The 27,152-nt window shown below is 44.0% G+C and overlaps 1 protein-coding gene across 2 annotated transcripts in view; it reads right to left on the reverse strand.

The window, feature by feature from the left end:
* Nucleotides 1-1,006: 1,006 nt before the first annotated feature.
* The window catches only part of Nphp3 (nephrocystin 3), a 37,619-nt gene continuing 11,473 nt past the window's right edge, over nt 1,007-27,152 (reverse strand). Inside the window, exons 7-27 of one of the 2 annotated variants that reach the window (XM_021647791.2) lie at nt 26,111-26,267; nt 25,412-25,486; nt 23,305-23,478; nt 20,981-21,084; nt 20,356-20,470; nt 19,029-19,172; nt 18,304-18,401; nt 17,229-17,331; nt 16,767-16,849; nt 15,258-15,396; nt 13,690-13,854; nt 11,078-11,172; nt 10,012-10,134; nt 8,624-8,810; nt 8,259-8,500; nt 7,200-7,275; nt 6,046-6,173; nt 5,012-5,252; nt 3,866-3,991; nt 3,215-3,330; nt 1,007-2,638 (exon numbers count right to left, since the gene is read on the reverse strand). In XM_021647791.2, the coding sequence (XP_021503466.1) occupies nt 2,458-2,638; nt 3,215-3,330; nt 3,866-3,991; nt 5,012-5,252; nt 6,046-6,173; nt 7,200-7,275; nt 8,259-8,500; nt 8,624-8,810; nt 10,012-10,134; nt 11,078-11,172; nt 13,690-13,854; nt 15,258-15,396; nt 16,767-16,849; nt 17,229-17,331; nt 18,304-18,401; nt 19,029-19,172; nt 20,356-20,470; nt 20,981-21,084; nt 23,305-23,478; nt 25,412-25,486; nt 26,111-26,267 (2,872 nt within the window). In that variant the 3' untranslated portion in view covers nt 1,007-2,457. Of the gene's footprint in view, nt 2,639-3,214; nt 3,331-3,865; nt 4,012-5,011; nt 5,253-6,045; nt 6,174-7,199; nt 7,276-8,258; nt 8,501-8,623; nt 8,811-10,011; nt 10,135-11,077; nt 11,173-13,689; nt 13,855-15,257; nt 15,397-16,766; nt 16,850-17,228; nt 17,332-18,303; nt 18,402-19,028; nt 19,173-20,355; nt 20,471-20,980; nt 21,085-23,304; nt 23,479-25,411; nt 25,487-26,110; nt 26,268-27,152 lie in introns of those variants that run through there. The other variant, XM_060385394.1, reaches the window with a different exon arrangement.

Below are 27,152 nucleotides of genomic sequence, written 5' to 3' on the forward strand. Positions count from 1 at the left end.
TTTTTGTCTTCTGTGTTTCCCTTTCTGTATAGTACTGAAGACAAGTTACAGCAAAATTTGGTTCCTGCCAATTGTTTATGATTAAGGGACTTGACTGAAAATTACCATTTTGCTGTCGAGATGCGTGAATTGAGAATCATATCTGTTAGCATTAATACAATCCTTGAATCAAGTGTCTATGGGAATGTGAACATTGTCTCACAGATCTACACACAAATGTTACTTGCACTTGTTAGTCAGCATTCTCACGAAGGCAGAGAACATGCTGTTAGCAAAAACATACAGGTAAAATAATGATTTTATTATGAATATAGTTTAGGGGAAAAGAAATTTAGTGACCACCTCAGTTATAATTTGTGCCATAAAGTCACTTAAAGAACACTAGTTTCTAAAATATTTTTGTATAATTCTCAAATTTTGGAAGAAAAAAATAATATTAAAGTTTTTTTGAGGTGGTAAACTTAATACTTTATTTTAGTGTATTAAATTAGTCATGAAATAATCAGATTTTAAAGTGTGACAGATTAGTTGTGAAAACAATGTGTAATATGTTCATGAATTCAGTTACTTGTACCTTTCACAGCGGGTAAACCCCAGAAGATAAGTTACAGTCATATTTTAGCTTCTTCTGAACCTTGAACCTCCCCCAAAAGGTAGGAGAAGCTTATTTTGTGACATCCTGTCTAGTTTAAGTTACCATAGACTCTAGACTTCAGCAATGCTTCTCAAACTCACAGCTCCTGGCCCCTAGCTCTCAGGCTGCTTCTGAGTGGCCTCAGGGAGGGTCCTCGAAGTCTGAATTGTAAGTTGTGGGTGGTGATGACACTGGCTACTGCTTCCCATGGGAGTTGCATGACACTAGGCACGCCCTGCAGTCACCAGAGTTGAACAAACCACTGAGTAAACTTGGCTAGTATTCAAGACTGCTAAAACATGCTCAATGTTTATTTTTAAATAATAATGCAAAATAGCCCTCTACTGCAAAGCAGCCCTCTGCTACACAATGTAAAACAAAGAAATTGCAGTTGCACTTTTATTTTAAAATAACAGAATACAGTTTTATATTTATCATCTTTACAATAATACACAATTGAGATCTTACAGGATTTTACTATAAATATACAAAAAACAATATCTAAAATGTGACAGTATTTACAAAATCTATAAAAATATTTAATTTTCAGGATGAAAACAACAACTAATTGACTGAGGTAAAGCAAGATTGATTCAGACCATTTAAGAAAGAAATGAAATTGTCATGGCTTTTTGTGTGTGCTTAAGACTAAACCTAGGATCTGATGCATACTACCACTGTGTCTCCAGCTCTACCTTATTATTGTGAGACAAGGTCTCACAAGTTGCCTAGGCTGGCCTTGAGCTTACCCCATACTCTAGGCTGGCCCTGACCTTGAGAACCTCCTTCCTCAGCCTGTGAGGAGCTGGGATTGCAGGCTGGTACCATACTAAGGAAGATCAGAATGGTAAGGAGCCTGACTACTGTGGTTGCGTGGATGCCAGCAGACACTGCAGCACAGTGTGGCACAGTGATAACTTCCCTGGAGACGGCACAGAAAGCAGGGGCTGACTACATCAGCTTAGGGCAAAGGAAGACTCATTGGCCAAGCCAGGTGTGGTATGCTCCTGTGGTCCCAGCACTGAGGAGGGATGACCATGAGTCCATGGTCACCCTGAGCTACACAGATTCACACACATGGTACGAGCTGGGGAGACAGCTCAGTTAGTGAAGCATTTGCCATGTAAGCCTAAGGACCAGAGTTCAACCTCCAGAACCTACTTTAGAGCTGGGCATGGAAATGGAAGCCTGTAATCCTGTCTAAGGAGGTGGAGGCAAGAGGATAGGTCACTAGGAGGCTGGAAGGCCAGTCAGCTTAGCTAAGCACCAGGTCACCAAGACCCTGCCTCAAAAAAAAAAAAAAAAAAAAAAAAAAAGGTAGACAGCAACTGAGGAATGATACCCAAGGCTGACCTGTGACCTCCACATGTCTACGCACGCATATCCTTACATACAAACCCAGAATACAAACTGTCTACTTTGTTTCATAGGAGGCAGTTCAGACCTTTCATGAACATCCCTGTAGCCCTTGAAAGTTCTTTGAGGTAGAGAACTGTATCAGAGCCCTGCTGAGAACAGATGGATGAACAGCAGAGCTCAGGCTGCTCTTGAGGGAGAAAAAGAGCAGGCTCCTGCCAGCTCTTGTTGCAGAAACCAACAAACTCCTCATGCCATTGAATACTCTCTCATCCCATAGGAAATGGGTTCATTAATCAACTTAAACTTGACACAACAATTCAGTGTGATCCAGTACAACTTCAAACAAATACCAGCTAAATAACACTATAAGTTAAAAGTGATTTTCTTTAAAAGCATTAAGTTTTGAATTAGAATGTTCCAGATACTGTTTAAGCCTGAGGTATTCTTGCAAAGAATTGATACTGTTACCTTTGTCCTTGGGGAAGGAAAACATTAGGAGAATTAGTTGTCTTAAAGATAAAGGTGTCTCCATTTGATGACTGCCTTGAGGGAGCTTTTCCACCCAAAAGTGATGTCTCTGCTTCTTTTATTTCCATTGCCCTTTTGTATAGTTCAGCAGCCTTTTCAAAATTCCCTTCTTCATAGCTTTGTGAGGAAAAAACGTGAGAAATGCAGTGCTGTTAACATCAAGCTCTTGCTTCTGAATAGCCATCCAAGATACACAAAAACAAGCTGCAAGTACTTCCCATTACCATTGCACTTTTTCTTTCTCCTCTAGGACGTTCACTCAGGTAGATCGGTTAGCCAGGGTTCCCAAACTCTGTTGTCTACTGTAGAACTTTCTGTCTCTTGTATATGCACCATTAATACCATGTTGTAATAGGTAAAAATGCTAAGGCTTGTTATCATCTGCATCCCCAAATGAACACAGGAGCAAGTGAAACAACACACACCTAACTCATCAGCTCTGAGGTTAGTGGGTGGCCCTATCACCTCAGAGGCAGCACCTGGTATAAGCCATCTTCACTACTGGCACACCTCCAAAAAGTAAACCTGTTTCCTCTGTGCTTCTGAGTACTGTAGGAGTTTCCAAAGCTACATGAGACCAAAACAACTACTTTCCCTCCAGGAAAGACATTTCAGCAATAAATATGCCATGCTGCTCTGTGATGAGACAAAGCTAGTAAATATTGGGACAGAGAAAAGAGGAAAAGTTCTTACCTGAGCACAGCTAAATTTTTCAGTGTTTCTCCAACTCGAGGATGCATCCGTCCCAAGCTATCTTCATAAATCTTTAATGCTCTTTCATATAGTGGCAGGGCGTCACTGTGCTTTTTCTTATTAAAAAAACAAGAAGTAATGGTGTTCACCTAACAGTGTTTCTGAAATTACTTTTAATGTATTCTGTACTGAGCTGACCTACTTTGGTAAGCACTTCGAAAATCTTAATATCCTAAGAGATGCAAGTGAACATTATTTCATGGACACTCATAACTGGAGAAGCAGAGTAACAGAAAGTAAATACTCTTCTAAGTTTTAGACTTGGTTTAGTAACAATCCGACCTGATGCTGTAATATAAGCTCAAGCCTGCCGCCCGGTGGTACCCAGGCAGATGCTCTGTCTGTGGCTGACAGGAGTCTCCAGAATGCGAAGAGCAAACCTGATCTCAACTTAGCAGTCAGCTGGTCTCCTACATTCAGAAAGGAACCAGCTTACAAGTCTAACTTCAATAATGTTTGGAGTATTTAAAAAGGAAGCATTAGCTGCTAAATAACCTTATATTTTCCTTACTGTGCCATTAACTCACATTTATCTATATATTTTTACCTTCAGATCATTCATTTGTAAACAGTTGAAATATAGACGCTTACCATTTGGCTATGAAGGACTGCCAAGTTCACCAAGGCAGTAGCTACACTGGGGTGCTTTGGGCCAAAGGACTTTTGCCGAATTTCAACAGCCAGTTCATATAAAGGTACGGCTTTGTCCACTCTTCCCTTAAAAACAAAAGTGTAATCTAACAAAACATTAAAACAATAAATACTGTCTGACCAGAGCTTTCCCTAGACATAAAGCTGCAGAAGCATTTTCTACAGTCGGTTATGCCTATAGGCCACTGAAAAAAATCCAATATAATACTTATATGAAGCTGTTGGGAACACAAACATTGTCTGATAATTTGGAAAGATAATCTGTACTTTTACTGATCCATCCAGTGTTTCCAGGAAAAGAGAAATGCAGTGGTGTAGATCTGCTGCTGTACCTAATTCATAGAGGCATCAAAATAAAATCACTCCCCGCCAACTGACAGGTCCCCTCTGGGGTTTCTTGGTGAATTAAACTTAGAAGCTGACCTGAGAGGACAACACACTCCCTCCTTACCACATGACCCTCTGTGCCGGGACCACCAGCCAGGGAGCCTCACGGCTTCGCAGGACAGCTGGCAGCTCTGTGGCTGCACCATTCACTGCAGATGGTGGCCAAGTTTTGTTTTGAACAGATAGAAAAATCCAAACTTTACTCCCATGGCAAAGGGCTGACATTTAATTGCAGACAGAATCAGAGAAGAGTGCAATAAAATGACAATTTTGTAAAAAAAAAAAAAATAATAATAATAAGGAAAAAATATGGCACTCTCTGCAGCCCACGCCATTGGGTGATTTGGCGTGTTTTGGTTAACAGCAAGTACAGTAAGGGGGATTTGAAAGTTTCTGAGATTATATAAAAAAATCTCATTCATAATGTTGATAAAATGTTTTGCATTTGAAAGGAACTCATTCACCAGGGTGATAGATGGATTTGTAGTTGAAATGTATTTTCAGAAAAACCAAATCAGTATGTTGACTGGATTAAATCTGAAACAATATATACCTTCATGTTCTTGTTTGCTAAAAATGAAATAATATTTTTTAAAAAGCCCACCTGCAATATCCTCCCATCTGGCAGTAAACTAAGCAGCTGACAGCAGTCATGGCGTCTCTGGTGCACTGCATGCAGGCCTGGTGAGGCCAACTTACCGTCTTCTTATACAGGATTGCAAGATGTTTCACTGTGTAGGCCAGCGAAGGGTGGTCAGGAGCCAAGGCTCGTCTCCGGATGTCCAGGGCGCGTTCATACAGCTCCTCTGCTTTATCATACTGCTTCTTCTCGTTGCAAAGAGCTGCCAAATTATTCAGGGACTGGGCACAGTCTGGATGATCTGGGCCCAGAACTCTTTCCCTCATTTCCAAGGAACGCTTCAGAAACTGCTCTGCCGTTCTAGGAATAAAACCTTAATGCCTTAAACAATTTACTCTCTAGAGGTCAGGTCCCTAAGCCCTAGTGATGTGGAGAGCAGAAACATTTTTAACATTTTTATTCCTAGACACACTGAAGCCCACACCCACCCCTCTGCCTTACCCCGCCCTTCCCTCCCATTGCTTCCCAGGAGGCATCTGTATGGTTGCTCAGGTATCAACTCCATTTCTCCTAAAAGAAAAACCCACAGATATTCTTGGAAACAGCCTTCTAAGACCTCAACAGTGATCAGATCTGTGCCAAATGAAAGATGTTGGCATCTGCTCCTTTGTCCTTAGGAGTTGCTACCAAATAATTGCTATTAAAAGGAACTTAAGTGAAGCAGATGCAAAGTGCTGTATTCTCCTGAAACCATGACACACTTGCTTTTCAGACAGTGGACGTGTAGGTGTGAAGTCTTTTCTAAGCAAACTGAGGGGTGAAAGCAGTGCCCGGCCACTGTCTTTAAGAGCCTCTGGCCAGTTAGAAGTTGCTTCTGTGAGATCTCACCTGCAATGTCCACACTGACCCACTCACCATAAGCACGAAGGCCATGCTGGGGAAGCTGCAGAATAACACTTAGCTTCAGAAGCAACGTGGAAAGGGAAAGCAAACAAGACATTATGTGTGCGAATGTTCATAAGCCAATATCAAACAGGAAATTAGCAGAGGTGTTTGTTTTTCCTAACTCTGGACTTGAAAGACATGTAAAACAGCTTTACACCGAAGAGACACGGTGGGTACTTAATCTCGTTATGAGTGCCATGCTACTCACTCGAGGTTGTTCTGGAGATAGTAGAGGACACCCAGTTCATTGAGGGTTCGGGCATTCTCAGGCTTGTCCTTGCTTAGGGTGAGTTCCTCCAGCTGCAGAGCCCGTCTGCGTAACAGGGCAAACCCATACTGCAGTGACACAAAACCACAACTGCTGAGCACCAGCCTCAACCCTGGAAGCATCTACTCGGGTGCTAACAAAAGCCTTTCTTTTTCATCTAGATGGCCGTTCTTTTAAGTAGCACATTGAATACAGCATTTATGAGGTGACTGTGTATTTATTTCTACAAATTCATTAAGCACTATTTTATAAAAATGATCATGAAGAATCTTAGCATGGCATATGTCAAAGCACTGCAAAAAAAAAAAGACTAGGCAACAGCTTACCAATCTTTATGAACTCCAGCTGCACACACAAGCATCAGGTTGTCCTGTACAGAACATTTTATACCTATATTTTTATAATCATGCATATGTGCACACATATGCCTGTGAAAGCCAGAGGTCAACTTCAGGTGTTGACCCTCAGTTGCTACCCATCTTATTCTTAGAAATGGAGTCATTCACTGGGACCTGGGGATCGACAATTAGGCCAGGAAAGTGACGGTGATCCTCCTGTCTCTACTTCCCCAGTACTGGGATCACAAGTGTGTCAGCATGCTAGCCTTTGTCCTTTCTTAGTGTGGGGGCTTGGGAATCAAACTTGGGCCCTCATGCCCGTGCAGCAAACGCTTTTCTCACCAACCTGACGTACAGACAAGTATGAAGCTAAACATGCTCTATTTAGGTTTTTATCAGTAACTTAGAAACATTTACAACGTTGTTCGCTCAAGGGAAACAATTCTTCCCTTGAGTCTGAATCTCACAGAAGTTGTTAATTAAACTTCTATTCCCTTTCCTAGCTCTCCCCAGAAAAGAGTCAAAGTAGCTTGAAACCGAACCTTCCAGAACCTCCTTTCAGCTGGGCTTTGTAATTTAAACACCTTCTGGCTTTTAACAATACCACTCTTCTACCATGATCAGATGTAAAGGGAAGACCCCAATCGGTGCCTGTCTGTAAGTCACTTAAAACCAAGGTCTTCAACGTGAGGTTTATGCCCTCGTGGTATCCAGACCTCTTCTTTTCCTCAAGTTCAAGGAACAAAAGCTTATTACCAGGCTGCCTTTTCTCCTTGTGGCTTGCTGACGGATTACAACAGATTTCCTCCTAAAATGTTCAGCTTGTTCATACCTTTACAAAAATGAGAGAAGGAGGGGAGAATACAGTAAGTCAGGGAAAAGAGCAAATTCCAAGAGTCATGATTCAGGGACATGCAGACACTGAGACAGTGCAGCCTGGCAAGTACAACCAGACTCCAGGGCTCATGTAGGTCAGAGTCTCTGAAGAGACCCACACAATCCTCGATAAAGCTCACATTTAATTGTTTCAAACTGATTTAATGCTACCCGAATCTCTAGCAATCTACTCATTCAAAAATCCCAAAGTTTAATCTGCAGTGGACACCTTTTATCTGGACAGACTAATTTTTGGTTAGCTATAAGTGCAAAAATCCAGGCAAAGTCAGTATGAAGCAGTATTTAAGTAAAACTTCCAGGAAGTCTCCCACATGGTGGAGGAAGGGAAGGAATTTCTGAAAGAGGAAGAGATGCCACTTGGCAGGTACCCAGTAGGTAGAAAAGCTTCTAAAAAGTGTGCTGACTGATGTGGAATCAGGGGAATCACACCCACGCTATATACAAGCTAGGCAAGCGCTCTGTTGCCAAGGTATATATACCTTTTCTTTGAATGCCTTTTTATTACACTATTGATCAGCCAACATTTCCTAGGAAGTTGATATTTTAGGCTTTGTGGGCTCTGTTGCCTCAGGCAAAACTAAGAAAACCTTCCTTCCATTGAAGCATAGCAGTGATTTAGGTAATACATAAGAACATGGCTAGAAGCCAATAAAACTTTCTTGCCAAACTTAGTCACGGCCACTAAGAATGGCTCATGTCCCTGCAGTAGTAATGTGCTCAGCATTACAGTGATGGCTGGTGGGAGAGCCAGACTTACACGACTTTGAAGCCTATCCTTCATGCCTCTTCAGTGAAGAAAACCCTGGGAATTCTGACTTTCTTTGTGTATCGCAGGAAATGCCATCTGAACACAAAGCAAAGCCTGCCACTTACATATCCTCTCTTCATGAAGCAGAGTGTGAGTCATCTAAGACTTACTTGTTTTGTTTGTGGTACAAAGTTGCCAGCGCCTCAAGCTCCCGAGCAGCGTGTGGATGGTCTGGCCCGTAAGCATTTTCCGAGATCTCCAAGGCCTGTTTATACAGCTGCTCTGCATCACCAAACTTCTTCCACTGCACGTACACGCTGGCCAGCTGGTGGAGGGCCTGGGCTACCCTCGGGTGATCTGGATCTAACGCTGTCTCCCGAATTTCTAGGGACCTCTGCAAAGGCACCACAGCCTGGGCACAAAGGTGAGAGGCAGATCTCAGCACCCACAGAGGAAAACAGCTCCCCCTTCAGGTTAGGAGAGACGTGTACATGGGGGGAGCCATCCTGCCTGTGAGTCCACTGAGGTTAGTTACCTGGCTGAGAAGGCCTAGGTCCTTCAGAAACCGGCCAAGGGTTTCATACAGGTCGGCCAGGCACAGCATGTTCTCCTCGCCTTCGCAGTTCTCGTACCGCTTCAGGGACTCAAAGTACTCGGTCGCCATTGCGCCTTTGTCTTTGCCAACAAACTGCCAGTAACTCAGCAACTCCGCAAAGTGTCCTCTGTTCCAACAGACAATGTTAACTTGATGGGAAAAATCCTTTCGGGTCTGTGGCAAATGAAAATGCCGGGATTCCTCCCTACGGAGCTATTGGCGGTTTACACAGAGGCAAGCATAGAACAGGGACAGTGAGGCCAGACTTGCACTGTCACCCATCCACTGCTCCCAGCTGTGGCATCTGCAGAAGGCTGACCACTGACACCCCTCACCATTGTCTGTACAGACAGGGATACCAGCACCACCTGCTGTCTGAGCGCAGAGGACACAGGAGGCCTTTGGCTATGCTGGTGGCTATTGCTAAAATCTTGCTTAGGGTCTGGTGCAGATTCACTGGAATCCCTGGTAGACAGTTTATGTTCAGGTTAACTCGGCTCACCCCCAGATCATTTTAAAGGATGGAAATTAGAATAGCAGAAAATAGGGAACAGTCCAGCTCTCACAGCGTAGCCACCTCGAATGTCTTAAGGAGCTGGGGGAAGCAAGAACGTTCATCTGCAGGTCATACTGAGGAGGGCGAGCAAGACGCCAAGCCAGACGCTAAGTATGAGGTCACAGAACTCACAAACAGCTGGCATGGAGCTCCCTGGGTCCAAGAATTTGTGAGCATTTGCTCAGGAGCAAATCAACTTACACCTTTGCTTTCTGAGACATTCTAACTTTCTAAATGAGGCAGAAATCAAACAAACAAACAAAATCCTTCCTGAGGAAAGTTGGGCTAATAAAAGTACAGGGACGCCATTAGCAAATTCAAATGATCAAAAGAGGGGACAGAGTGCACCGAGGAAACAGAGCAATGTTTACATTCACACTGGTCAGTTTCCACTGGGAGCCCAGAATCTGGTTGGAGGTGACACCTGGGTGACCTGGAAGCCTTGAGACACTGGGAACAGTTTCTTTGCACAGTTTAAAATCTGCTTAAATGCAAGAATAAGATATAAAATCTCTCTGAGAATATTCCAGCTGATTTCTGAAAAGCAGCAATGTACTCCCTCCACCCCTGGACAAATAAGATCTCATGACAATTTATAAACTGTTATGGAATCTCCCCTATCTTGACCCCCCCGTTTGTATTTCAGGTGCTATCAAGCCTTCTGTGAGTTAAAATTTAAAAACAATTCCATTTCTCCAGTGTTGTTAATCAGAACAACTAGCTGTTTAAATCTGTCCCTCTGGGGAGAGACGATCAAGAATGAGCTTCGGACCTTTTGTAAAGGTTCTGAGACACAAAGAGATTGAGGAGGCAGTCATGAAGCTTCTGTTTGCTTCCCTGCTGCTGGAAGAGCCAGGGGAGCTCATCGGCGCTTCTCCAGGTCACTCTGTCCTGACTGGGAGAGAAGAGAGCACACAGTGAGACCTTCGGCATCAGAGGGCTCTGAAGGTGTCAGGAGACCGCAGGAAGGACATAAACACAGGTAACCACTACTTCCAACTCTGGAATAACCCAAGGCCAAGAGAGCTAGGCTGATACCAGAAATGTTTTACCATTCTTATTATAAGGTAAACCCCTGATATTCTGGACCAGACTCTTCCCCAGGCTGATAAGAGAAAGGAGATGAAACATTGAAACATTGAAAGGGTTAAGAGAGTGAAAGCCCAGAACATTAGAATTCTACTTGCTAAAGGTATTTTCCTAAATAAAGGCAAAGAAAAGTAGAAAAAGAAGAAGCATTAAAAGAAACCTGAATATACATGCACAGAGGTGTGTGTGTGTGTGGGAGAGAGAGAGAGAGAGAGAGAGAGAGAGAGAGAGAGAACATGCACATATGTGATATATATTTTAAATTATTCAAACAGAATAAAAGTAAAGACAACAAACTGATTTTGTATCAATGTCATCCAAAGTTTCACCTTTATCATAATAACAAAATATTTCTTTAAAATGGTATTTCATTCTTGATAGTAATATGGAATAAAGAAAGGATAAATTTCTCCAGGTTATAATTAAAGTGTTACTCCCCCGCCCCCCCAGCACTTGGGATTGAATCCACAGTTTGGCATATGCTAGGTAGGTGCTGGGCTACCTTCCCAGCTTTTAATTTTGAGATAGGGAAGGTCTCACTAAGTTTTGCAGGCCTAGCCTTGAATTTACTCAGTAGCCCAGGCAGACTTTAAACTTGTAGTCTTCCTGCCTCAGTCTCCCTAAGTAGCCTGTTTCACAGGCCTGTGTCTCCTGACCTGGCTGAAGTTTACACTTCAGCTTACAAGCAAGGGAAGGGAAAGGAGAACACAAAGGGTGCAGCAGAAGAACAGAGCAGACGTTGCTGGTACCTGAGCTGCGAGGTGAAATAGCTGATCAGCTTTTGTCTATATGAAGAAATGAGAGCAGCATCCTCCATACACTCCAGCCTCACTGTTTCCCAGGCCTGGGAGGAGAAAGAAGAGAATACTGGTTTCTGTGTTAAGTCTCTATACACCTGAGAGCGGATCTGCAAAAGGCAATGTATAATCCTTTCATTCCTGTAGTTATGTTGTAGAGATAGCCCCACAATACTTAAAAATTCAGGATATGCTGATGTTGCAAGCTTAGTTTAATGTAAAAATTAAGAACACAAAGCACAGCTTAATTTAAAAATTAAAAAAAAATTTTAAGTGGATTGAAAGGGTACCTCAAAAGAGTAAATTATGTTCAATTCATATGGGACAAAGGAACAAAACTGTGAAATGACAAGCATTCTATAATGGCAGAGAGGATGCAGCACCCTCGGGTGAAAGATTCCATACACAATTCAGTCATGGCACTAGATATGATAGGGATTCTATTGGCCCATACTTTCTGCAGATTTACGACTATGAGCCACACAGCAGGTCTCAACTCTTCAAGGACCATCTCTAGTCCCTTCACAGCACTGTGGGAAGCTGGGCAGTCTGCTCAGCTCAGAACTCGCCAAGCACTGAACAGCTCCTGAGCTGGGGCCAGCAGCTGTGAAAGGGGTCTGACCCTTACATTTGCATTATATTTACATTCCTAGAAAGAAAGATCCTTTCTGATTTTGCTTTATGTGTTTTGTGACTGGAATTTGTTGGGTTTGTTCATTTTTTCTCATTTATTTGTTTTATTCACTTTACATCCTTGTAGCTCCTCCCCTCCTCCCTTCCCAGGCCTCTCTTTCTCTCCCCCATCCCAGCTCATCAAGTTGCATCAGGACTGAACGAATCCTCTTCCCTGTGCCCTGTAAAGGCAGTTTCGCCAGGCAAAAGTGATCTGAAAGCTAGCAAGTGAGTCCATGTTCGATGCAGTCCCTACTTTCCTTATTAGAGTACCCACCTAAAGCCTAAGCTGCCCATCTGCTACATCTTTGTATGGAGCCTAGGTCCAGTTCATGCATGGTTCTTGGTTGATGCTTCAGTCTCAGCAAACCCCTCTGGCCCTGGGTTAGTTGGCTCTATTGTTTTTCTGTGGCGCTCCTGTCATTTCTGGGTCCTTTTCTCTTTCCTCCCACTATTCTCCAAGACTCCCTATGCATCAACCAATGTTTGGCTGAGTCTCAGCATCTGTTTTGAGGTGCTGCTGTTTAGAGTCTCTCAGAGGACAACTCTGACAGGCTCCTGTCTGCAGGCTTAGCAGAGTACCATTCATAGTGTCTGGTTGGTACTCTCCAGTAGGATGGGTCTTTGGTTGGGTCAAGTATCGGTTGGGCATCCCCTCAATCTCTGCTCTTTATCCCTGCACATCTCATAGGCAGGGTAAATTTTGGGTCAAAGTTTTTGTGGGTGGGTTGGGGATCCCTCTCTTTACTAGAAGACTAGTCTAGAGGGTGTCCCCTTCAGTCTCTATGGCCTCTGCTACTAGGAGTCTCTGTTTGAATCCTCCTCATACCTTCCCAGGAGCCTTCTGTGACTTAGGCCTCCAGCTTGTCACAGAGATGTCCCCACCCTCAGTTTCAAGGGCATACAAATCGGGAAGGAAGAAATCAAAGTATTGCTATTTGCAGATGTTATGATAGTATATATAAGTGACCCCAGAAATTCCACCAGGAAACTCCTACAGCTGATAAACGGCTTCAGCAAAGTGGCTGGAGCCAAGAATTAATTTAAAAAAAAAAATCGGCAGCCTGTACATAAATGACAAACAGGCTGAGATAGAAATTAGAGAAACTACACCCTTCACAATAGCCACAAATAATATAAAGCATCTTGGTGTAATTCTAACCAAGCAAATGAAGACCTGTATGGCAAGAACTTAGTCTCTGCTTGTTTGGTTTCTTTTTAAAAAATCATTTTAAGTGTAACATGTAATTAGAGAGATACTTTTTTTAATTTTTTTGGTTTGAGACTTGCCTCTTGCTGTGTAGCCTAGGCTGGCCTCAGATTTACAAAGCTTCTGCCTCAGCCTCCCGAGATTATAGTCATGTGCCATCATACCTAGCTCCTCTTAATAAATTTGGGTTTTGAGACATGATCTCACAGCCAGGCTAGACTACATAGCAGAGACTAGTCTTTAACTCCTGATCCTCCTGCCTCCACCTCCCAGCTCCTGGGAGGCATGGGAGGCATGTGCCACTGAGCCTGGCTCCTTTTATTAAGATTGAAGTGTGCCATACACTATTGTTAACGACAAACAGCATTTTACAGCAGATCTTTAGAACTAAAGCATCTTGGGTACCACCTTTGAAGTAATAGCTGCCTCAGGAAGGCTCTACACATGCTCAGTGTTGGGCAAGTTCCACACATAATCTAAAGTCACTACAAAAAAACATCATAGTGCCAAATCTTAGCTTTTGATGTTAACATCTGAAACATTTCACTTAATACAGTAAAACATAGCACAAAATGCTACAATGATACTTATAAGTAAAAAAAAAAAAGAAAAGAAAAACCAAAAACAAAACCCATACAAAAAACACCGTTTGTATTAAAAAGGTGTTAGAAACAACATTTACCTGCAGATGTTGAAACCTGAGCAAGCCACAGCTGTAGGTCAGCAGACACATTTTGTGTAAACTGTGAACTATGGAGATCAAGGAGGCCCAGGACATCTCTGGAAACAGCTCCATCAGTTCTGACTCACTCAGGCCATTGTGACTAATGTTGATGAGGCAGAGGATCTAGATAGAGAACAGGGCATATGGGGACCAGAGGGCAACTCTGAGACCACAGCCAAGACTTCCTACGATGCGACGCTTAACTTTTTACTCAGACTTTGTCTCAAAGGGAAAAAGAAAGAAAGTAGAAAAGCAACTGAGGAAGTCATGCTGGTGTCAACTTCTGACCTCCACATGTGGGCAAACTGACAAGTGCCCTCTCCCACACAAACACCTGTATGTACATACAGGATCACATACATAGCAACACACACATACACACACCACTTACCAACACCCCTCCCCCCATAGACAACTTGCTCAACAACATGTCAGAGCTCATCTGAAAGTTCTAATACAATATATCATTGGAAAAAAAAAATGCTGAACTGAATAGAAAAGCCTGGAAGCAGACCCACATGTGAGCCTGGCATCTGTCAGGTAGCATTCCAAACCAGACGGATATATATCAGATAAATCACGTGACAAAGGGCTAAAAAGTAGATCATTTTTCCTCACATGAGCTAAAGTAAGTCCACGCAAATTAAAGACTTACACACAAAGATATAAAAGGTTTTGAATGAAGCTACATGTACACACACCTCACAGGAAACACCTAAAGCAGCAGAGAGTTTTTAAAGGCACAGCAGATCAGAACTGTTGGTAAATTTGATTTTACCAAATGAAATTTTAAATGAATACCACCATAGATGACAAGACAGAAAGGAAAGATATCTAATTAGTATTCGATATGAGTATTTAAGAGCGTCAGACCAATAAGGAAAAGAAAACCTGGGAGTAGGGAGGTGGCTCAGTGGTTAGGAGCCCTTGCTACTCTTCCAGAGGACCCATGTTCAGTTCCCAGCATTCTACACCAAGGCTCACAACCACATCTGACTCCAGCTCCAGGGCCCCCAGAGCCCTATTCAGGCCTACAGGGCAACCTGCACTCACATACACATTTATGTCCCAAAATGCACATCAGCATACATAGAATTCAAACAAACAAACAAACAAACAACAAAACTGCAAAGCTAATCCTAAAAGAAAAACAAGTACAGACCAATAAGAAAAAAGACAAGCCAAATTAAGGAGTAAATGGCAAGCACGATGGTGCAAGCCTATAATCCCAGCACTTGGAAGGCTGGCCCAGGAGGATTGCTGCCAGCTTGAGACCAGCCTCGGTTCCAGGGCAGGCGGGCAGGGCTGTAGAGCAAGACCCTGTCTTCCAACACACAAGAAACAGGACACTAAATAACCACGAGAAGAGAATTCTCAGTGATAACCCGGAAGACTGGTAGTGAGCATGGCTCCAGCCTCCCACGCACACCTGCAGGGCATTTAAACTCAAACAGAAAATGATTGACTTCCTTTCACAGCTCTCCACTCAAGGCCCCAGGCCGTCCTGCGGGCTCACTGCGCTTCACCTGGGTCATGAGCTCTTTGTCCACGTCACTTGGCATTGCCTCCCTGACGGTGTGGAGAATGAGTCTGTACAGTGAGACTGTATCTTGACACTGCAGACACTGATGAAGGGCTTCCTCCATGTTGCCTGCTCTCCCGGCCCTGTGGGAATGGAGAACAGACTGGATTTCATACGGACTGCCAATATCTGTGAAGAATTGGGGCACAGAAAAACAGTGGCCTCTATTTTTACGCCACAACTCCGTAATGGGAATTCAATAAAAATACAGAAAAATGACAGTTTTTCTAGGGCTGCTGGAGTCATTTGGTTTATTTTATTATACCATTTAACTCATTCCAGTGAACACGTGCTGAGAGTCAATTTATGTCAAGCAATTAGTGTTCACCATGGAACATAAAAATGAGTAGTAAGGGTTGGCTCTACCCTCCAGCCACCTCCAGCACGATGCAGGGAACAGAATAAGCACCATTAGCCCTGCATACCGAAATTGTACGGAGCAGGATTTTGAGACCATGGTGAACTGAAGAAATTCAGTAAACAAGCCAGGGCTGGTGGTACAAGTGTAACCCCAGCTACGGTGGGGGCCAAGGCAGGAACACCCCAAGTTTAAGACTTGCCTAGGGTTCACAGTGAGTTTAAGGTTGGCCTTACAGCTTAGTGAGACCTCATCTCAGGGGTAGGACATTTGCCTACCATGCATAGGGTTCTAGGTTCAGGCCTAAGTGCTGCAAAATAAATAAACTGAGTAAACATAGGTGATAAACACACACATTCACATACATTAGATAAAGCTGGGAGGTAGCCTAGTAGCAGAGGGCACACCCTGGCCTAGCCCTGGGTCCAGTCTCAAGCACTGCAAAAGCAAATTCCACCCACCCAAAAGTTTTTTTTTTTTTTTTAATAAAAAAATGGCCCACAGTCCCTCTTAAAATAGATTCTTGCAGAAACTGGATGTCAATAAGCCAAATAGCCCAATCTAAAAAAAAGGGGGGGTGGGGTGGGGTAAAGATCCAAACAGAGAATTCTCAATAGAGGAAAGTCAAATGGCTGAGAAACACTTAAAGGAATGCTCAGCATCTTAAGCCATCAGGGAGATACAAATCAGAACTACTTTAAGTCCATCTTACACCTGTCAGAATGACTAAGATCAAAAACATAAAACTAAAGGCAAGAATGTTAGATTTGGGGTCTGACCGAGGACAGTGTAGAGGGAGGCCGAAGAAACCAAAGCCCAAGGATCAAATGCTTAGGAACAGCGGATCGATGACTGATAGGGAAAGGAGACATTTATGACTAGATGTAAGAACAGAGACAATGGGAGATCCCTTCTGATGACTCTTCAAAAGTAAGTCACATTCTCCCGAGCAGGTGTTAGCGTCACATTAGAATAGGGAGAACTCTGATGCCCGTGAGACCAGTCCGAGCAGCCCTCACTTTGCTGAGAAACTGGACTGCAGCAAGGCCAGCAGGATGAACTCCCAGCGGAACACCACGGTGGAGGGGCACTTACCATGCCATCATTTTGCTGAAAAGCGTGACGTAGAGGGCATTGCGGGTCGTGGCGGGGCGGCAGTGCTGTTCTAGTTCCTTTTCCTGCACCAGTTTCCGAACAAAACAAAGCAGAAGTAAGAGAAGTAGGCTGGGGCCAGTGCTCCTGAGCCATCCATCCACAGAAACTGTCCCTATCAGTGGTGTTGCCAGGGGCAGTGGCGGGAGCCTGGCTACAGACAGACTTTTAGCTGCAGAAGGAAGATGCATCCAATATAAAGCCACTTTCCAATTTTAAAGAATCCCTACTTAATACTATATACTATTCCTCAAGGCCAAAATATTTACATCGCTTCTTCTGTATCTGTCATGAAAGACAGGACGGAGATGTCTGGGGAGGTAGCTCAGTGGATAAAGACCCGGCTGCGCAAGCCTGAGGACGTGGGGTCACATCCAGAGAAAGCATCGGAGTGGCAACGCTCACCTGCTCTGTACTCAGCGTCACGTCTGCAGAGCGAGATTCTGCGATTATGAGGGATTTTGCATCTTGGGGGCTTAGAGGATCGAGATGCAGTGTAGGCCACAACCTTTTGTTCAAAGAGGACAGAAGGAAACGCATTTTTAACATTACACGAGTCATTTTCACAGCCTTTATAAAATAAACATACGGAATTGTTCATCACATTGAGTCATTATTTAATTTGTTTACGGTTTATAATTGCATCTGCTAATAAACAACGCAGAGGGTCACAGGCCGTGTATGTTAGTGAGGCGGAGAAACACCGTCAGCCCTACATTCAGCATTGCCATAAAAACAGAGGAGGAGAAGATCAAGATGGTCTCTGCCCTACAGGACAACTGACGGGATAGAGACAATCTTATGCTTATATACAAAGCACAAATATACACATATATCTGTTTGCCGGTGCACACCGACATACAGCATTGAACACAGCACTCAAGTTTCTTAAGGAGGCACGATTCGGGGAAGAAAGGTTTTCTTGTAGAAGAAAATACGACAAGGTCTTTCCTGGCTAAAAATAAATAGGCTAAGGAATACTGCCCTCCAGATGCAAGCCTTAGGTCACTTTTCTGAGGGCTGTCAATAAAAGCGGGCCTGCATTCTAGATAACAGGTATCTAGACTGTAATTCCCAGGCCGCCCCTCTCCATTTTTGCTCACCCACCAACTCACCTGCCTACTAGACATCATTACTTGGATCTGCAATTTGCAATTCAAACTAAACTGTCCCAAGAGTCAACCTACTCTCCCCCCGCCCCCCGGCCCCCGCACCACGCCTGCCCAGTCTGCATTTCCTTTCTCAGCCCAGGAAGTCACAACTAGCTTCCTTTCTTGGTTCAGACAATTTACAGTCATTTCCAATTTCTCCTCTTCCCTTCCACCCCAGCTCTAACCTCCCCCCAGATTTTACAGAGGGTGTCTTCTGCTTGAGGTCATCCACCTCTTCCCAGCCTCACTGCCATTTACATAAAACCACAGAAGCGCATCAGGACCCTTTCCTTGACTGCCCATTCCGAAAGTGCTGGGTTTGGCCATACCTCCACGCTGCGGGACAGGTCTCCACATTCACAGAAACAATGACCCTGACATTCACGGGCAGGGGGTCGATCAGCCACTTCATGTGTTTCTCCGCTTGCTTAAGAACACACGGCAGAAGTCAGCTTACAATAACGGCATTTCAAAAGAATCCTCCTAGTTCTCCCATAGGATACAAGTCTCATTTTGCTTTCCTTATTATTAAGGATACAACCCTCATTTGGGAATGTTTTTTTTCCCTAGGTTGGCAAAACACTGTTATCACCATATTTGAATTCTGGACATTTAAGAAAATGTACATGCCTTAAAAATATGTCAAAATAGGGCTGGGTGATGGTGGCGCATGCCTTTTATCCCAGCACTTGGGAGGCAGAGGCATGTGGATCTCTGAGTTCAAAGCTAGCCTGGTCCACAGAGCAAGTTCCGGTTTAGCTGAAGGTAAACAGAGAAACCCTATCTCAGAAAATATAGAAATAAAAACAAATACTTTGTGCTCAGTATGTAGACTTACTTGATGTCTGTGAGCATACAGTCTTTCCTTCTTTTCTTCCTTCCCTCCTTCCCTCCCTTCCTCCCTTCTTTCCTTAATTCAGACGCTTCTTCCCCAGAAATAGACCAGCATCATCCCCTCCCCTGAAGCTCAGAACAGAGATGCCTGCTGCAGCATTGCTGGGATTCTGGGTCTCCTAGGGTGTCTGCTAATAGAACACAGAGTGAGAGCTGGCACCTGGACTTGATCTATGGAGTCGATGATGATGATGATGCTGCCCTGATGCCGAGCAGAGAGCTTCTCCAACCAGTGTGGAAATTCTTCCAGGAGCTTAGCAGGGTCCAGAGTCAGTGCAGAAACTGCCCAGAAGTGCTGCATCAGCTGCAGGAAAGTAAGTCAGAGGTACTCCACGATAGCAGGGAGACCTTTCCATCCTCACTGTGTGCAGCAGCACTGACTCCCCTCCGTGGTTGTTCAAGTATTAGTGTGTGTGTGTGTGTGTGTGTGTGTGTGTGTGTGCGTGCGTGTGTGTGCCCACATGTGAGGGCCAGAGAGTGATGCTGGGTGTCTTCCTTAACTGCTTTTCCATCTTACCTTTTCAGACAGGTCTCTCACTGGACCTGGGGTTCACTAACTGGCTAGGCTAGTGGCCAGAAAGTCCCATGATCCTCCTGCCTCTGTCCATTCCGTCATGCTGTGGTTACCAGACAAGCGTGCTGCCATGCCTGAGTGCTTATGTGGGTGCTGGGGACGCAAACTCAGGCCTCACGCTTGTACAATAGCATGTTACCCGCTGGGTCTTCTTTGCCGCCTGTAAGCCCTGTATACTGCTAACGATTTATTTACTCTTATTTTATGTGTGTATGTGTTGCCTGCATGTATGCTTGTGTGCCATGTGCATGCGGTGCTCATGGAGACCAGAAGAGTGTGTCAAATCTCCTGGAACTGGAGTTACAGGTGGTTGTGAGCTGCCGGGTGTTGGCAACCAAACCTGGGTCCTTTGCAAGAGCAACAAGTGCTCTTGACCGCTGGACCATCTCTCCAGCCCCAAGTGCTATTTTTTTAAATCCTTATAAAAACCAGAATAACTTGTCATAGGTTGAGTATGCCTCATGCAAGATGTTTGGCACTAGAGGTGTTTCAGATTTCAGATTTGGGGGATCTGGAAAATATTCACATATGTAATTGAGTGATCTTGGGAACAGGACTGAAGTTGAAAAATGAGACTCACATTTCATATATGCCCTTTACAAGTAGCCTGAGCCAGTGTTTTAACTGTGCTATGTCCTATGAGTTAGACATGGAATTTTCACATGAGTTGTCATGTTGATGCTCAATAGAAAGGCTTTCAGATTTTAGCGGGACTGTAGCTCAGTGGCAGAATGCTGGCCTCGCACTCACAAGGCCCCAATGCCCAATCTTCACTGCTTTCAGAAAGTTCAGATTTCAAATTAGTGATTTCCTACCTACGATACTGAAAGTCTCTTTATTATTATTAACTTAGTTTCAAGAGTTTCATAACCTGCCACAACATCCGGAGAGCTCCAGAGCGAGCACATCGTACCTTCAGAGTGAGCCGCTTGATGATCAGGGAGGACTCTGCGCTGGTTGACATGGGCCGCCCCACAAAATGAGACAGGATCAGTGTATTGGGGAAATGCTTCTGCTGCAGCCGAATCCTTGGGGGAAAACACAGGATTTTTGTTAAAGCTGACAGAGGTCCCTGCTGTCCACATCCACAAATACACCTAGACAACAAACATTTCCCCAGAGTCCTTAATTCCGTGGCTAGTCACAACAGAACAAATAAGGAGATGATTGAGCTCACTATATTTTTAAAGAACCTTTTAAACTAATAGCCTTTTAATTACAAGTTGCTGTTAACTAACATAAAATGTTAATAAAGTAAACATCCACTTTTAACTAGAAGCATGCCATTAGAGGAAGTGGATGCAGGAAGATCAGGAGTTCAAGGTTATCTTTAGTTGTACATAGTGAGAATGAAACCAGGCCAGTTTTTACTACATAGGTGACCCTGTCTCTAAAAAAAAAACACACACACACACACACAAAAAAAAAAAAAAAAAAAAAAAAAAAAAAAAAAAAACAAAAAACAAAAAACAAAAAAACCCCAACCAACCAACCAAACAGAACAGTGAGAAGAATGGTTTAATTGCATCGCATCATACCACTTTGATAAAAGAAGGGACTTTCCAGAACCTGGTCCTCCAGAGACCAGAAGGGGTGGGATCGGGGCTGGAGCCACCACCAGATCGTCCAGACGCTGGTAATACTGGAAACAGAAAACAACCATTTATATCATAACACCCATATGCCCCTGAGAAGCTGAGATGCTCAACTTCTGATCAGTCTCTGGAAACACTAGAGGAAGTGTGTGAGGAAAGAACAAAAACAAAAACTTGCTGCTAGCCAGCAGCATCTGCATAGGAGCTGGTCTGTATTCACTGGCTCAGGAGGCAGGAAAGGGACCCACAGCATTGCTAGAACTGAGGGGCAGTGTGAGGGGCAGCCTGGATTTTAGTGGGTTTTTGCAACATCCAGGTGCTTGGTGAAATACCACAAGGAGGACATCACATCACACTGGAGCCCACCAACCACAAGAAGTATCTCAGAAGGCCGTGCGGGCCCAGACAGAGACCCTAGATTTCCTGATCAGAAGAGTTCCAGAGTCTGCCTCGGTTTCTAGGGCTTACTATGAATGGATCCGAATAAAAGCAGGCTTCTCTCCCCTACCCAAGTCCCAGGCTCAGGCAGGCTACCTTAGACCTTCACGAAACTGAGCTCTACCCAAAGTCTAAGAATCCATCCTTCCCGGGCTTTCTCTAGCTACACAAAACCAGCCTAGACCTGGAAGGCCATGCTCGTAAAGGCAAAAGATCACAGTATTTCCTAAGCGTATCCAGAGCCATTGTTGTGTCCGTAAACAGCCAGCTGATTGCTGATGAGGTTTTTACTAGCTTGTGGTGGGCTTTAGGCTGGCTTCATGGCAGTAAGATCTCCAACCGCAAGAAACTTTCCATCCTTGGAGTAGTCTTTCGGTTTGTTCCGCTTGTCATATTTAGGCATGAGTCAACTGCCAAGGAACCCCAGTGGTTCCCATAGCAGGCTTGTGTCTGAAGGAAGAGGGGGAGGCCTTTGCTGACTTACTACCCTATAGATCCCAATGGTTCGTGGTTCCACAGAAAACCCACTTGAAGATCTACGATCCCCCAGCTGGGGTATCTTGTTGCAAAGGAAAAAGCCTCAGATGTGGACCACGGTTCAAATGTATTCCATGTGTGCTCATGGGAAAATGTGCCAGACTTCAGTTTCTTCTTCTGCACTATAAAATCAGTACCTCTCTTAAAACAACTGCTACGTAAGATAAAAATTAATGCCATGCCAGTGATGCCATCTGGCTGAATGAGGGGAGTGGCACTAGCTACTCTGAGTTTACGGATAAGAAGGTCAAGTTTCGAGTGGTCAAGAGATTTGACGGAATCAAGAAATAAGCACAGTCTAAATTCTAAGGGTGCTACAAAAATGCAGCAGCTTATGTTAATTACTGTGATAGTCTTCAAAAATTAATATGTGGACTCAGGCTGAGATGGCTCAGCCCGTTAAAGGACCCCTCCCTCCCCTCTCACTTCTCCTCTTCCCATACATAAGGTCATACACATTTTAAAACTAGTTTGTACATTAGTTTACATACTTTTTTAACTTGGACATGTATATTCCTTAGTAGATGTCAGGTTGTTAATTAGTTTAGATGTTTATAGACACTGATTGGACCAAAACTGAATGGGTGATCTACCTATTGGGTGAACTACCAGAACGTTTGTCATTTTAATTCTTTTAACAGTTGGGAAGAACCGACAGCCGGGCCTTACTACCTTCACATTTCCTAGCCTGATCTGGGTGAGCTGCTGGTGGCAGCATAACGGGTGCATGGCTGATGACTCCATCCTCTATGAAAATAATTGGTATTTACAAATACATGTCAACGTCACATAGTCTTCCTAGGGTACAAATCTAAAGACATCTCAACATGGGTCATCCAGCCTTGAGAGCGGGCAACAGTCACGAACCCGAATATGACAGCCTTTAAGTAATAACTTATTTTTTCATTATTTTAAAGTGTGTATGTGTGTGTGTGTGTGTGTGTGCGCACGCGCTCGCACAATTGCAGGTAGAGGCCGGATGCTCCTATCAGGCGTCTCCTGCTATCGCTTTCCACCTTATTTTTTGAGACAGCGGCTCTCCTTGAGCTCAGGTTCACTGATTGGCTAGGCTCACTGACCAATGAGCTCCAATGATTTTCCTGTACCTTCCCCCTCCCTACCAACGAGGGTGGGGGCGGGGTGTTACAGAAGTAAGCCTCCACTCTTCTTCTGACATGGGTGCTGACAATCTGAACTTGGTCACCACGCTTAGGCGACAAGAATTTTACCAGCCGTGCCATCTCCCCAGCTCAGCCGCTGCTCTCCCCTGGGCAGAGGGCTCAGAAGCTCACCTTCTCGAATCCCAGTTCGTGGGCTGAGTTAGAGGCCTGCTGAAACGTTTCCATCTGCTCTTGCTCGTCATGTATGTCCCATAGAACATCCCCAAAATCATCTTCTTCGGGAGTGGAATCCTCGCTGCCCCCATCCTTCACCTCCACCTCTGTGTTCTCGAGGCCAAGGATGTCCTGAGTACAAAGAACAAGTACAGGAAAGGAAGCAAAAATCGGAGACTTGAAAGCCGGGGCCAGGTGGCAGGGCCTTAGCTACTGAGGGGCACAGGCCCAGACTTCAGCTTATAAAAATAAGAGTTACTGTAAGTATCTCTAACAATAGATTTGTAACCATAAGAATCCTAGTATAAAATGAAAATACTAAAACATAAAGCGTTCCTCTCAACTAAAGTAAAATCAGGGTGTTTTGGGGATCTGTTCTCTGGAAAATTCTATATAATAGCTGTAATTATATCTGGCTAGTGAATCACTTTTTAAAAAGAGCTCCTGTGTGTGCATGTGTACACGAGTATGGATGAAAGAGGACCGCTTTGGGTGTTATCCCCAGGACTGCTCATGTTCTTTGAGACAAGGTCTCTCACTGGCTCACTGGGTTTGACTAGTGAGCCCAAGGGGGTCCTCCTGTCTCTCCTTCCCCAGTGCTGGCGTTACAAGCATACACCATCATGCCTGGTGCTTTTAAGCGTGTGCTTGGACTCCTGCTCAGGTCCTTACGCTTGTGAGGCAACTGTCCTAGAGACTGAGCTGTCTCTATTCCTTCAGCCCCACTAGTGAAGGACTTCAAAGGCTGCACTTATGCCCAAGAGATATGGCATAAAATCGAGTTACTAAAATGAAGTTTTTTCTTTTCTTTTTTTCGTTGTTTTTTCAAGACAGCATTTCTCTGTGTAGCCCTGGCTGTCCTCAAACTCAGAGATCCAGCTGCTTCTGCCTCCTGAGTGCTGGGATTAAAGGTATGTACCACCACTGCCCATTTTTAGATGGAGTTTCCTGATACCAAGGCTCTCTGCTGTCCCATTTAGTCTCTATATTGGATCCCTGAAACTACATTGATGATAATATGGCTTATTTCATTTTCTTCCATTCATCTTACTTATTTCGGTCCTAAAACTGTAAGCTTGAAAAGCTCAGAATCATCCAGGCGACCTTTGTACTGGAGCAGGCCATGCGAACATGCTGGCAAGTATCTCTCCATCATGTTTTCTGATGACAAGCCTTTATAGCTGCAATCCAATGTAAGCAGAAAATGTGGGGCCAGGTGTTGTGGCCATGCCTTTAATCACAGTGCCCAGGAGGCAGAGGCGGTCAGATCTGTGAGTTCGAGGCCATCCTAGTCTTCAAATCAGTTCCAGGACAGCCAGAGCTGTTACACAGAGGAATCTCTGGTACAAAAAACAAAAACAAAACAAAACCCAAACAAAACAAAAGGTGATGCGACTCCTTCCTTCTTGGAAAAGGTCTCTGGCTCCTGGGGAAACATAGGCACCCTCAGGTTAAGCATGGCACACCTTCCTACCCTGCTCATTTTACTTGGAGAGAAGGGTGACCTCCATCTTTTGCTATTATCTATTTGTATTTTTGCTGACACAATCCTGAAATTTTTTTTTGCATGAAAAATAATCTCAGTCATAATACCAACAAGCTATAGAAAACTATGCTTAAAAAAGTACATAAGATTTCAAGGAAATTTCCAGCTCCAGATGCCTCCAGGTACCGTGTTCCTGTTCCCTGAAGGGTGCTCCTGCCTTCTCTGCTGCTGTTAGAGATAGCAAGGTAGGTAACATCTCAAATACGTCTTTAAAAAAAGTACACAAAGAACATAAGAAGCTTCTCTTTGGAATAAAATGCGCATGTGTTCTCAAATGCCTCCTCTGGATTTTCCTGTTTGTGATACATTTTACACCTGACAGGTGTCGAAGCGCAGCCTGCTCTGGGAGGCAGGTCCTGACAGTATCAGGGCCTCACCCCAGGACCAGCTCCCAATAGAACCATAGAAATCTCCTGTTCTCAAAAACGACACACAAGTAGTTTTATCTGGAAAATTATTTTTAAAAAAATACTATTAAGCTATTTTAGATAAAAACTTACAGAGGAAAAGCATATTTACCTGCTTAATAATCTTTTCCACACCCATGTAAACTTTATACACTCCCTCCACAGGATCTCCTGAGTGATGGATGATCTAAGGGAAAAAGAGGGTTTGATGGTAATAAGGAAACATAGCAGAAGCAGCAGGAAGAGGAGGAGGAGGAGGAGGAGGAGGAAGAGGAGGCTGCTTCAAGGCTTTTAACACTTTTAACTCTTTTATCCTAGAAAGTACCTTACAAGAAAGATATACTTTAACCTTGTTTAAAAGAGGAAACAGAGGCAAGTTAAATACTTTGTCTGAGGTCACACAGAGATTCAGTGTGAACAATGTATACTTTTGTGTGTGTGTGTGTGGGGGGTGTCTCAGCCTGTCTATCACCCTCCAGTTGGGAGCCCCTGCAGCTCTCATCTAGATGGCAGTACCAGATCTCAGACTTCTTCCTACCCTCCAAACTACTCTATTCCTCAAGGAAGTCACTGACGAGAGGTCCACGCCGGTTCCGCCATGCTGCCCAAAGCCAACCCATCCTTCCCACCCCCACTCCAAAGGAAAAGCCTATGTCCTGAAAACAACCTCTGAGGCTTTTCAGGATTGATCTAATTAGGTCACCCCTTTTGTGTGTCCCTTCTCTCTAGACACCCTGGTTTCCTTCCCCGCCCCACGTGGATCTGGCTTTACCTCTGCCATGCACGCCCTCTGACATATCCTGTGTCTTACCTTGGCTTTGGTGGTCTTGCTTAGGTTAGAAACTTGATCCAGTAACTGCTGGACAGAGTCAGAAGTGCCTTCCCCATCCTCCAACCGATGGTAGATTAATCGCGGTTTTCCTTCTGGGTTTTGCAGAAAGGCTTCCTCACAGTCTTCCAGTAAAAAGCTAGATTGGAAATTGCCATTTCATGGGCTACATGGCACTGTGGCAGCAGATACTTGGGTGACCAGTCTAAGTGCCCAAATGGGCTTTGCCGCAGTGACAAGAGCTACGGAGGAAGAAAAGCTTTCCAAAAACACGTGTGTGTTTGCGTGTGCACACACTGCCATGTGCCTGTGTGCCCTGAGATCAGTGTCAAATGTCTTGTCCAGTCACTCTCCAGTGAACCTTGAATTCACTGAGTCAGCTGGCCTGGATGACCACAGCCCTAGGAATCTTTCTTCCTCTCTCTCCCTCCCCTGTGCTGAAATTACCGATATTCATAGCACTATCAACTTCTATGTAGGTTCAGGGATTCGAACTCAGGTCCTCATGGGTGTACAGCAAACACTTCACCTACTGAGCCATCTTTCCAGTTCCCAGACTGGGTCATTTTTATAGTACCACTGTAACATAGTCTTGCAAATAAAGTATGTTCATTAGCCAGTAAGAATAAGACACATAAATGATGCCTTAAGCTATAGAGCTTTCATAACTGATTCATTTTAAACATACAGATTCTCAAAAACACTCTCCATAGCTGGAAATAATGAACCAAGCTCATGAAACTTTGAAAGTAAATGGAAAACAGATTCCATTTCAAATACATACTTTCTAATTTAAATACATACTTTCTAAATTAAAATACAAATATCACCAGCCCTAAAACTTCAAGAGACCTCCTTTCTCTAGCTCTTTCTTACTTCACGTTCTGAATCCTTATATCCAGAGTCTACTACAGGAAAACACCTGGTAGGGCAATAGGGCCTGCCAAATGGCTAGCGAAACCCCTGGCTAACCCGTGGTAAAGGTTAAAAAAGAAAACAAACAAACAAACAAACAAAAACTTTG

This window comes from Meriones unguiculatus, chromosome 6, assembly GCF_030254825.1.
Source record: "Meriones unguiculatus strain TT.TT164.6M chromosome 6, Bangor_MerUng_6.1, whole genome shotgun sequence".
Taxonomy (NCBI): Eukaryota; Metazoa; Chordata; class Mammalia; order Rodentia; family Muridae; genus Meriones; species Meriones unguiculatus.